Source organism: Polyodon spathula, chromosome 12, assembly GCF_017654505.1.
Source record: "Polyodon spathula isolate WHYD16114869_AA chromosome 12, ASM1765450v1, whole genome shotgun sequence".
In the NCBI taxonomy this organism is placed as follows: Eukaryota; Metazoa; Chordata; class Actinopteri; order Acipenseriformes; family Polyodontidae; genus Polyodon; species Polyodon spathula.
The window spans coordinates 5,345,834-5,359,193 of record NC_054545.1 but is presented as its reverse complement, the minus strand read 5'-3'; the positions used below and the strand labels follow the sequence as shown (position 1 = coordinate 5,359,193).

General features: G+C 38.4%; 1 protein-coding gene across 2 annotated transcripts in view; it reads left to right on the top strand.

Annotated features, from left to right (window-relative positions):
- LOC121324004 (steroid hormone receptor ERR2) overlaps positions 1 to 12,817 on the top strand; it is a 70,419-nt gene extending 57,602 nt beyond the window's left edge. For both annotated transcript variants that reach the window (XM_041265371.1, XM_041265370.1), the window contains exons 6-7: positions 9,869 to 10,138; positions 12,462 to 12,817. In XM_041265371.1, the coding sequence (XP_041121305.1) occupies positions 9,869 to 10,138; positions 12,462 to 12,706 (515 nt within the window). In that variant the 3' untranslated portion in view covers positions 12,707 to 12,817. The remainder of the gene's footprint in view (positions 1 to 9,868; positions 10,139 to 12,461) is intronic.
- The last annotated feature ends 543 nt before the right edge of the window (positions 12,818 to 13,360 follow it).

The following is a 13,360-nucleotide window of genomic DNA, read 5'->3' as shown; positions in this document are numbered from 1 at the left end:
GCTAGGCTACACGTACTTTAAATAAGAAGTCCCTCTCAACCAAACAATAGCAGTGATTATTGAGTGATTAATTTAATAGCAGTGACTGAGAGAGCAATGTTTTTTTTTTAACTTTTGCACAGAAACAAGTATTTTATAGGTTTAATTTGACATGTGGATGTTTGACATTATTTTAGGAGTAATCCCCTAGTTGATCAATGACCCAAGATTAAAAACACAACAACAAGAGGTTTGCAACAATGCTTAGTCCTCAGGAGACAGTAAGCAGTGTGAATGGTATATAAGTCACAGGGTGTTCAATAACCTTACACAACAGCCAACAAATACTGACAGTGAGAGATTATAGGAACGACAACGATGGCCATAAAATCTCCATAGGGAGAAGACAAGAGCAAATTGAAAAGAATGAAAAAATATATTAAAATTTCAAACAGACAACATTTCAGCACACCTGTTTACACCTGTTGACACACTTACTGAAATAGGAACCTTGGGGGTTAGTGATGTTGATCATTTTGGGACACAACTAACACTGCCTGAGGTGAAGCTCCATTGAGGCCAAGGACATCCACAGCACGGTTTGCTTGGGCGTGACATAATTTACAACATTTTAATGATGGATTGCATGTATTTCATGATGGAGTTTCCATAGGGATGTCCTTGCAAGTCCTTGTGTTACGAAGCAGTTTTGCTCCATTTTCGGGATTGCCTGTAATCAGGTGCAGGGGGAGGTGTTATCACATAAGGAGATTAGCCTGATGGTATCAGTGTAACCCCTTCACACTGAGGAGTGCTGCTGCGCTGTGTCAGCGAGGAAAGGTTTACAGACCTGATTACTCAGGGGTGGATCACAACTGACCCAATAAATCAGCACAGCAGGGGAAGATGTCACAGCAAATCCACTACGGCAAGCCTGTGCACCGCTAAAAACACAAGCATGAGAAAAAACAGGGGGCTTCGGTTACTGTTATCAAGCATCAGCGTTCACGACAGCCGGGCAGTTTAGGGTTTTCGTTGCAATCTGTCCCTGTGCAGTTTCCTGGTTTGGACCCATATTTGCTTTACATTCTCCCAAATCCCTTTACATTTGCCTACTCTTTGGTTTGCAAAGGATCAATATAATAACAATCGCGTCACTAAGAAGATTAGCGTAAGCAGATTAAAATGTGCCTGTTGAAAAGCCAGCCAAGTTGAAAAGTGTGAACGTCTGTGTTGATAGCCCAGCTTGTTATGTACTAGGACCTCGTCAATAGTGTCAGTGTTGTACGTGAAGGTGTAGTGTGCTGGTGAAATGTGCAGGTCAATATCCAGGACAGTTACACATTTGTTTTGCACAGGATGCCCACTTTATGCATATGACATCCCCTGTCGATTATGGAAAATCAAATGATGAGTCATGGATGAGCCTTTTTTTATTGGTTAAAAAGTGCAAATATGACATGGAGGGTCCAGAACTCATTTTGCATGCGTCATGGTTTCCCGGGGCATTGCAGTGGAACACACATCTGGTCACATTTTTAACTGCTGATTGCATTTTGATAGATTTTTGTAGGCTCTGTGCATTGGAATTAAAAAGATTAACAGTTCATTATGAAGTGGGTCGCATTGATTAGAAAAAAGGCAGATGTACAACGGCCGAGTCAAAAGGTAACAATAGATCTGTCAAGACAATGGATACTTAGGTAGCTGATTGATTTTTCATTACTCCTTGTACTTGTATTTTTTTTTTTTTTAAAGCAAATCCAAGCATTTATACAAGCAAATACTCTGGAGGTCATCCGTCATTTATAAAGAAGTGAAAATAAAATAAAACTGGAATATGTTCATTTGTTATGCTGCACATCAGAATTTGGTTGTCACGGGTTTTATCTCCACTCACAGGTTTAATTACAATTCATTATTTACCATGTAACAATTCTTACAGTATATTGCTGGCATTAACATTGTTGTATTTTATTTAACTGCTAAATTTAATAAACTTAATAATGCCCTCAAAAGGCCAGCTGAATCGAGGCGTCAGTAGAAAGTCAAATACTCAGATATCTGTCTTGCACATATAACACTTCTGTATTTAAAATTTTAAAATAACGCTAAAAAAAAAAAAACAGTCGTTGCAGAGGTATATCAAGCTCTGCAAGAGCCGTGTTATGTACAATGTTTTGTAACTTACTGGTACTGCCACTGTGGTATTTAATCTGCTGTTGATTTGCTTGCAGTTAGGGCAAACAGTACAAAATTGTCCCTTTAAATGCATCGGTGCAGAGGCTAGCCCATCTAATTTGATTGACTTTACATTGATGAGAATGAGCCTGTGACAGATAGCTTACAGTTACAAAGGTACTAAATACCTTTGACACATATTGCTATTTGTTGTGTAGCAGTCAATTCCTCGTTCCTTAAAAGACAGAGAAGCTTTAAGTGTTGACAACTTGACAAACACGCCTGTACGTGGCCCAAGCGTTAGTTTACAATGGTATCTACCATTCCTTCATCTTTACCCAATACCAATCCTTGATCCAACAAATACTGCAAATACTGATAGTGCAATGAGGCGTCAGACACCCAGGACAGAGGAATCATATCTATACACTGACCATATGTGTCTATTATTAAGTATGGGCATGTTCTATTTAATCTCAAGTTTATTTGTGTACAGTATATTTACACATTGTTAAAATATGCTAAATTGATATACCCACATTTTCAAATGCATGCTGTATGCTTCCAGAATAGTATTCATTTCAAGAAATATCTGGATTATTTTAACAATATATTGAAATATAATGGCAATGGAACTTTTACATACAATATGCGAAGCAACCAATTCATTTTTTTTTTTCCTCCTGCCTTTTTTTCTATTAAATTCTCAAATCTAGTTACTGTGTTGCAATGCTGATCCCACTCAAGCTTTGTAATCTCCTTGTAATAGAGTGTGAATACAGCAGGAGAACGGCCAGGCGATAAATCAGCACCTCATCAGCACACTTTATTAAATATAGAGACCAACAGACAGCTTTTAGTATATTCAATTTATTGTCTGACGTAGAGTTATAAAGATAAATCGAGTAATCAAGGGGATGCTGCAACTAAACATCAGTGATGTATACTAGAGATTTTGAGAGAAGCTGAGGGGAGGGAAGTGATAGCAGGGAGTGATCATATCAGCCGTGTGGAAAAAGGAATGTGGTCAGTTTATACTGTGTTTAACCTAGAATTTGCTTGGCCAATGGTCTGTTTGCAGGACTCCTGGTTATATAAAATATGCTCCTTAATCTTTTAATTTTATACAGTATTATACCTGAAATTGTGCTATTTGCAATGGTACTTGCAATTTATAATGATGCAGAAATCCCTATTCATATCTGCAGTAAGCCAAATGATGTTCCACAACTGTGTGCAGAGTAACTAAAAGGACATTTCCCTTAAGTGTTCCGTCGAATAGCAGTTTTACAAACATCCAGCTCTGGCCTTGTGAGTGTGTCCTTGTTGGCTTTTTGCCAGTGCACATACTGTACCTATATCTGTCTGAAACATTGGAGGGCTCTACAAATGTTTCCGCTGCCATTGCGAGTGTCAGCACTGCCCTAAAGGGTATGGAAACATGTTTTAAAACGCTGACAGTGCTGAAGCTAGTGCTTTTATTTTCATTTGTTTTGCTTGGATAGATAAGGAATCATTGACATCCATGCAAAGGTTTCTCATCAGGAATGTACCAGGAGATAGATAATATTGTTTTAATGTAGCCCCTTATAAACGTTTACCATAGTAAAAGCATAGCAAAGGTTAACAAATTATAGTTAAAGCATGGTAAAGCTTAGCGAAGCATTGTAAAGAATAGCAAGGTATGGTAAAGCATATTAATAAACATGGCAAACCAGGGTAAACTATGGTAAATGCAAAGTATAACCATGGGAAAACATGGGAAAGCTGCAAAAATACAGTACAGAGGTACATTTTTATAAGGTGCATGGTGCAAATTATGTTAAACTGTTGTTTCTAATATCCCCCAAAATGAAAATAAAATGCACTATGCACCCCTGAGACAGGGCGACTCTCAGTTAAAGGGTCTGGATTTGATACAGATTATTACTAGGGGTATTTTTAACATTTGGTCACTCGAATACTAGGCCCCTTTCGTGAACGGCAGTGACCAAAGGTTAAATAGGTTGGCGTGAGACTGAGGTGATCTGGCAGCCAGATATATATATATATATATATATATATATATATATATATATATATATATATATATATATATAATAAAAATGGTACCTATAAAATAATTAATGTAAAACCTACTTTAAAAATAGATATATATATATATATATATATATATATATATATATATATATATATATATAGATATATATAATATATATGCACCCCACCCTGTGTGGAGTTTTGCCTGACTGGAGTTAGAAATAATGAATAGTAATATGAGAATTCAATGAGAAGTCCTCACAAATCATATGTGTGTGTGTGAACAAGGTTCATCTGGTACGGTGTAGTAGCGGTGTAGTAGTTTGTACGAATACTGTCAAGGACAGTATATTTCCATAAAATTATGGTAACTATATAGACAAATAGCAATTGTAGATTTTACAAAGACATATAAGAGTTGACAGCGACCTTGAGATATAACATTCACCAAATGTTAGGGAGTGAGTGGGGCCATTTTGTACAGTAAAACTGTTGAATACCTGATAAAACCTGAAGCATTTCCTCCATTCTACAGACTTCTTCAGAATCAGTGAAATAAATTGATAAAACTGATAGTTGCAAAAAAATAAAAGAGAAAAAGAAAACATCAGACTTGTCACTTTTTAACTTGATTTTTACACCAGCCTTTAAATCGGCAGCATTTATCATTCTGGAAACTTCGATTTGGAAGCAACAGTGTTTTAACTGGGGAGATTTATAAATAGACGTTGAAAGGGTACTCTGCTTGTTGAAGTGAGATTGCCCTTAGTTACAACTGCAGCTTTAAGGCCGTTTTCCTGCTTGATTGTTAGCCGTGATAGATCTGCCCCTGTCGGGTAAGAATTACTCTCACTAAAAAAAAAAAAACAAGAGCTGTGATTGAGAATTAAATATGAGGGGGCTACAACAGGAGGGGCCACGGAGTCTTATAATTACATCTCCTTTTATTACCACAACTATCCCCCAGGGAGACGGAAACAATAATACATGAATAGAATATGAACTCCGCTCAGCACAAATTAGGAGATTTGAATTCTAGACCCAGCTCTAAAAAATGAACCAGCCTCTGATCATTGGTACAGCGCGGCCCTGCAGATCTAATCACGTAACAGCCCATAAAACACACCCTTTATTATTTTTATTTTGTTTCTTAACAAAGAAAACGCACCACATTTTTAAAAAAGTGTCCCTCTCGACTGTATGACTCTGAATAGATTTGTTTCAAGATAAAGATGGCAGTTTGAAATTTATCAAGTGAGAAAGAGAGATTGCCCTCTCCCCCTTACTTTTTTTTTGTTTCTGGAAGCTAAATAAATCGCATTCCACTGACTGGGAGAGCCGGGAAGCTCAGATACAGGCTCTGCTGATTATATAGACGCATTCAATTTTAATCACTTCGGAGAATCTATTTATCTTTTTACTGTCACTGTCACTGTTTAATCTCTTTTTTTAGGCATTTCTCTACCCGCTGTCTATTATTTTCCTTCTTTTTTTTTCTTCCCACAGCAGGCGATGTTTTTTTTCACACACTTGCTTGTGAATCGACATGTGCTGTACACAATTTGCATACCATACGGCGAGATCTCTGAGCGGCGTGTCAGCACATTTTAATTGAAAAGCTGCGGAGTCAGGGTCAGGGGTCAAGGAGGGACCTTTAGCGAAGTTACATTGTCAGCCACCAAGGAAGAATTAAAACAATCTAGCCAAACAAGGGTTATAATAAATTGCTTTGCCTAGGATGGTGGTACAACAAAGTCTGGTTAGCCTAAAAATATTATCTTCTTCCATTAGAATTACATCCCAGCATATACCCCATTTCAGCATATACTGCAGTGTTAGAAATTGCATCATAATGCAGTGCTATAGTAGTGCAAAGGATATTTTCAGGACTAATGTATCCAAAATACAACTGTATTCAATTAGGTATGGTTTTCTTTTAAAGACAAAATATTTACTAAGCAAGGTGTCTAAGCAGGGCAAAAAAGGCAAAAAAATACCCCACCCCCCCCCCCCCCCAACATTAGTCTGTTCCATTACTTATATTACATGTGCACTGCAACCCTTCTTTTGTCATGATATTCTGAGGAGTAAAATTGATCATGACTGAACAGATCTGTCAGCTCTCCCTGTCATAAGCATATAAAAAAAAGTCTAAACCACGTTAAAAGTGAAATGAGCGATGAATCTCTTGCTGGTGCTGCTGTCGTTTGCATCAGAGCAGAGGGGCAGAGCTGTCACTTCCTGTGTAACAATATAGAACATCTCTCTCTCTGATAGCCGCACACAACTGTACAATGGAAGGTATTCAGAGAGACAGAGATGCATGGGATTCTGTAGTGATGTCTTTCTGACTCTCTCTCTCTCTCTCTCTCTCTCTCTCTCTCTCTCTCTCTCTCTCTCTCTCTCTCTCTCTCTCTCTCTCTCGCCTGCTCTTTATAGCACAGACTGAAAGAAAGGGAAGGACACAGTACCTCATGTTTTCACAACTTTCTATTCAACCGCAATAACGTGATATTACTGTACACGGGTTTAAGGCTTTAGGGTGGAAAAAAATGTTAACAGACCCAAACAGCATAATAAAACTAACAATAATGTGAACATGAATCGATTAACAAGCTAGTCTAAACACGTACGTACAGTGTTTGTGTGAAATACACATAATATGTACAGTAGATCAAGGTAAATGTGTTTGTAATACTATACACATGAATTCAACTGCTATAATGCATTATACAGTATATTAACCACTAGGCTTAAATATTAGACCTATGATTTTTTTTTTGGTACTGTATTAAACTATGATCCTGACAGAACGTTTGAGAAAGCTGGTATCGTCATTTTTACAATTAGCAACTCAGGATCAGAAGACATAAACAGCGCCTTCAGATTTCTGTTCCTAGAGGTTATCGTTTTTCTTTTTCTTTTTTTCAGAAATATTATTTAGGCGTTTAGGCGATTGACATCGGAAGTGCTTTTCCTTGGTATAGACTTCTGCATTAGTTTTTCAATATTGTGTCATGTTTGGTCATGCAGAAAACCTGTAGGTTGGAAATTAAGATGTAAATATTGATATTTCATTAGAGGAAATCACCTGCGCAAAAGGCACTTAACGTGGCTGCCTCGGTGCAGAAAGGCTTCTCAGGCTGCAGCGGGAGACTGACCCCAGTGACTCCAAGTCACTTCATTACTGAATTCAATTGAGCGGAAAGAGCCACTCCAGACACAGTATCCCGTTTGGAACGTTTATTTAAGCTTCAAAGGAAAGACTCTTACCTTGTTTACGTTTGAAGGTGATTTGCCTTCAATTGTCTTAATTCAAACCCTTCAAACTCACCTCATATTACTCTCATTTGGCATGCATATTTAACAAGCCAGGTAAACTCCGTGCTTCAGTTCATGTATTTTATTTGTTTCATACTGTACATAAAAAATGAGCATGAATAATTTGACCTTATCATATTTGTGAATGCTAGCTAGTTCATGCTATCTTGTGCTCTCAGTCACATTTAGATCATATTTCTTTGCAAAACCTCACAGCCCACAGCACAGACTTCATCAGGTCCCAGTTATAGGGCATCAACATATCTGTCTTGGGCTCCCAAGTGACGCATCTGGTAAAGGCACTGCACTGTAGAGTGCAGGATGAACCCTATAGCTTGGAGATTGCAGGTTCGAATCTAAGCTACTCCACTGCCGACCATGGACGGGAGTTCCCAGGGGAGGACAACTGGCCAATTGCTGCCCGGGTGGGGTAGGGGTTTGGTCAGCTGGGGAGCCCTTGGCTCACCGCACACCAGCGATCCCTGTGGCTGGCCGGGCTCCTGCAGGCTGGCCTGTATGCAATTCAGAACTTCGTGGTCCTCCAACGCTGTAAGTTCTAGATATGGTTTCATAGCGGGCTTGCTGAGCTAAAAAAAGCTTGTCTCATCTGAGTTAGTTCTGGGGTTGCAGTGGAGAGCCACGTTGAATAATAATTGGACATTCCAAATTGGGAGAAAATTGGAAAATGAATACAAATAATTGTTAAAAAAAAAAAAAAAACACATATCTGGATTAACACTGTAAACACATTTTTTAAATCCCTACAATTCTTTGTGTAACAGATTTAGTTGTGGAATTAACTTAGAGAAACAAAATAGACATGCTTGCCTGGTCTAAATGCAGAGTGGGCTGTATATTAAGTGCACTCACAATACACAAAATATACATGACCTGGTTTCGTTATTTGTTTGGCGAAGGAGTTGGTCTGCCTGTCTGGCCCTATATACAGTCTACCTTCTCCATCAACAGCGTTCCGTTTGATCGGACTCCTCTATTCTTGTATCTATTGATTACCCTTCACATTGTGAAGGCAGATTGCAATCTGTTAATTAATAGGATGTTCCTAAAAGCACTTTTTGTGTTCACCAGCCCGATAACAGAAATGGGACACTCGGGTACCCCCTTTCCCACAGTGGCACAAGCTCTGAAAAGTGTCAGGTTGATAAACATCACCCACCTCATTCCTCCAGAATGATATATATAATATATATATATATATATATATATATATTATATATATATATATATATATATAAAGAAATCTGCCCTGGTCAATACAGTAATCATCAGTCTTTTAATTACAATGCAGAAAATAGTAACTCAACAGCAAACTTGTAAAAGCAATCATTTTAATCATCAGACTGTGTGAGGGGGGCTAATAGGCTGTCAGAATAGGATGCCTAGAGGTAAACGTACTGAACCTTCAGGGACCGGGGAGGGAGAGAGAATGAGGAGCGTTAAAGAGTTTATTGACATCCGAGTAAAAAGGAAAGATGGATAACTATCTATCTATCTATCTATCTATCTATCTATCTATCTATCTATCTATCTATCTATCTATCTATCTATCTATCTCTTTCTTGTGATAGATTTATTCTTTCTTAATTTCTGGGTTCAGATTGATTTTTCAGGCCTTTTTATTGAGGCTCAGGAGTTCATATCTGCTCGCTTGAAATGAAAAGGTTAAATAAAGAATTGGAGGTTTGTATCTAGACTAACAAGCTATTTTTACCTGCCTGGTGTGACCTGGTATTTCAGGTATTCCTGTTGATAGAAACAACCTAGCAAGTAAACAAGAGAGCTGCATATACTGTTGGGTTATAGGCTGAAGTGACTGACTCCCTCTCGTTGTTTCCTTCGTGCTGTTTTATTCCACAGAGGGAGTGCACTTGCCATCTATGGCATTAGTAGCAAAAAAGGAGGACAAGCACTGCAGGTCAAAACATTCTCTCCTGGTATAGAGTGAGCTTCTGTATTCAGCCATGGTTTCAAATAAAGCACTGCAAACAGGGGGACCATACTATGCACATCTGCATATTCGTTTAGCCTTAAACATTATGTTGTCTTCATATTGTCTATGAAACCTTGCTAAATGTATCCTTTGGAATATTCAGCAATATCCTTTTAAGAACGTTACAAGGTAGTATACATAGCAATATTCATTTGATTTCTAGAACCTTAAGACAGGAAGCATCTCAACACAAATTAAAACACCTAAGGTGTGTATTTTCACCTATGGGCAATTCTCTGGCAAATTGCCCCTCCATAGTAAATGTTTTACATGGGGCTGCATCTGAACCCCCTTGCTGAAGTATTAATTTCTTTATTTCTGTCATTGTCGGAGCAGGTTTTTCGAACCTTTCGCTGGGAGATCAGATGAGCCTCCTGCAGAGTGCCTGGATGGAGATCCTGATCCTGGGCATCGTGTTCCGCTCGCTGCCCTACGAGGACGAGCTAGTCTACGCAGAGGACTACATCATGGATGAGGAGCACTCGCGCCTCACCGGCCTGCTCGACCTCTACGTGTCCATCCTGCAGCTGGTGCGCAAGTTCAAGAAGCTCAAGATGGAGAAGGAGGAGTTTGTCACGCTCAAAGCAATCGCACTTGCCAACTCAGGTGGGTGCAAAGAGATTTCTTTTAATGTTTTGTGACCATTGAGGCCCAGTTGACCTTTTTCTTATGTATAAGTCTGTGCAATTAACAGTGCAACACATAATGCATATATAACAGAGAAATTATTTCTTTGACATTATCGTTGAGAGCTCAAGCCACCTCTTTGTTCTACTCCCCGTGTTTTCAGAATATGGGGGCTGTAGGTTATTTATTTTTTGCATTTTTTACCTACAGCAGATATTACTTAAATTTCAAAATATCCTCAAATTCCCAATACCGAAATACTGATTCCAGCTTTCTGGGTCTACTGTTTTAACTGGTGATGCCTAATTATTCTTTCATCATGGATACAAGTAGTTTCATTTGCAATACTGTTTGATTTAATTTTTTTATTTATTTATTTTTTACCATGCAATGCTATATAATTAAACTCCTTACTGTATCAAGTACATCTAAAGGCCAACATATTTTAAACAGGAATTATTTGGAAATAAATGGTATTCCGTGCTGATAAAAAGACTCTTGAAATCAAGCAGTTTAAAAACACTGTTGAGGAACATGTCCGACAATAAATTATAAAACAACAAAGAAAACCGTTTCAACTGTGACAGAACATACTCTGCCTACACATTAAAACATTGCCAGGCGTACTTGGGATATGCAATTCCCCATGCTGAATTGTAATCTGTCTGGGAAAAAACCAGGAAAAACAAGCCTGAAAGATTGTTTTGTTTTTAATTTAACACTCAGTCCCTGTTGTGGTATTTCTCTATTCTCTCTATTGCCATAACAGTGGTGGCTGCAGGGCAAGTCAGCCACGGGAGATGGATTTAGCATTTCATTAGGAACACAGTGGCTGTCAATAAAATGTGTTAAGTGGAATGGACTGAGCATCAGGAAGCGACGGGCCTCGTTTGTTCCAATGAGAAGATGCTGCAGCCGTATCGACAGTTTGCTTTTCAGAAGGTGGCCTTGTCCCTGTCTGATCAATGCATGCCTGGGCTTTTTTTTTTGTCCCTCTGAAAAATGAAAATGCTGATCATGAAATTTGCTTTGCTTTCAAATGACAAACCTTTGTAGGGGAGGGAGTCCTCTGAACATTTAAACAAGGTCTCGGAGAGATCACTCCCCTGGGAGGCCCTCGGTCTGACAGCTGTGAAAATTCATAGCCATTGATTTTGTAATTAGCAGTTTATCAATTGGATCGACACAGGTCCTCTGATGGATTGCAAGGAAATTATTTCTTCAAAGTTATTTTTTCACCTGCATGGTATATACTATCCCAGCCTTACTGTGTCAGACAATAAATACATTTTTTAAATGTGCATTTTACTACCTGCATTATACTATGTTAGATTTTGCGCTGCAACCTGAAGATAATTTCTGCACTATTGATTGAAAGCACCAATCATTTTTTTTAATAAATATTAAAGCCATTTTTTTGGTGGTTTTCTTGCATCTAGAATACGAATGGCTAATGGTACGACAATATTTATAAGCACCCTTAACCGAGTAATGATATAAATGTTCCGGTATGCCCTTTCGGGTAGAGTCTGCCTCTCTTAATTCACAGTGCGGCTTTAATATAGAGTGATAAATGTTTCAAGGACTTGAGAATACAATTGTTCCAGTCAATGAATTCCCACGGAATTTTAGAGTCTCGTTTTTATTGTCTTCTGATGTGAAGTATGCATCAAGGTGAGGGAAGTCAATGCATGAGAAGGGAACACTTTGATGTTCCTGCCGTGGGTTGTAACATGCATGTTTGGAGCCAGGTATAGCAAGGAGTGGTTGATAAATTAGAACCGGGGGGTGCAGTAGAAATGTCCTTGCTTAGGTCAACATGAAAATAGAAAGTGAAATAATAATAATAATAATAATAATAATAATAATAATAATAATAATAATAATAATAAATCAATCAAGAGACATGAGACACACTGAAATACACACATACAGTGTGTATGTGCATTATTGAGGGTATGCAGTACATATGGGAGTTTTTGATGTGCATTCTTGTACTTCAGGGATTGAGTTTTGACAGGCTGATATTCATTCCACATGAGCCTGCATATCTGTCGGATTACATTGATTTTCAGTCACTTCGGTTTGAGACAAAAAGACATCCAGGCTTAGACCAAAACTCACGCTCAGCTTTAATGCACTGAATGAACATTCTGAGTTTGTTTCAAGGAAGAACTGAATCTGCCTTCTTAACTGTGCAGTCTTGTATTAACTTGGACACCACTTACAACCATGTAGCTGCTGCTTCCTGCCCACTAACTCTGGCCAAGCCCATTAAAGTTTCCCTTGGTACTTCTTACAGATTCTATGCACATAGAAGATGTGGAGGCAGTACAGAAGCTCCAGGATGCTCTCCATGAGGCCCTGCAGGACTACGAGGATAGCCAGCACCAGGAGGACCCTCGACGGACAGGCAAGCTCCTGATGACCCTCCCCCTCCTCCGCCAGGCTGCCACCAAAGCAGTGCAACACTTTTACAGCATCAAACTACAGGGCAAAGTGCCCATGCACAAACTCTTTCTGGAAATGTTAGAAGCAAAAGTCTGACTGAAGACCCTGACTACTGCTTAACCACAACGTCGAGAGTGAGAGGGAGATGACAAAAAGACTGTGGAATAAAGACTTTGTGAAAACAAAGCAAAAAATAAATAAATAAACTGAGAAATTATTAAGAAAAAAATGATGCAGATTAATTTAAAATATATAATAATACTATGTACAGTGTTAAGAGCTAAGATACTTTTTTTTTGTTTGTTTTCATGGTCTGTGGTCATAAAAGAAAAAATGCACAGTACACAAAGTCTCTAAGCGGGAAACCTCTTTCCTCCTCCCCTGGTTCTGAAATAAAGTATGTGTGCCATTGTGATTAACTGGAAGAGCTAACTAATGCTGATTTACACCTAAACTATTACAAATGATCAATGATCAGCTGTTAAAAAGTCAATCCTTTTTTTATTAATTAAAAACCAACAAAACCAAAAGCTAGACTACATGAAGCAACAGAACTACTTGCTAGATAATAAGCATTGTGAGCCAAAAGCAAGGGCAATTGCAGAAGGACAAGGCAAGTTGCTGTATCTAGATAAGGTGGCGGGTGTTGTTGACGCAGTGAACTAAAAACATTGGTTGAATATTAACTGTGATTTAAATTAGTTATGTACTGTATAAGCTAAGCCACAATTGCAACGAGTTCTAAGATTC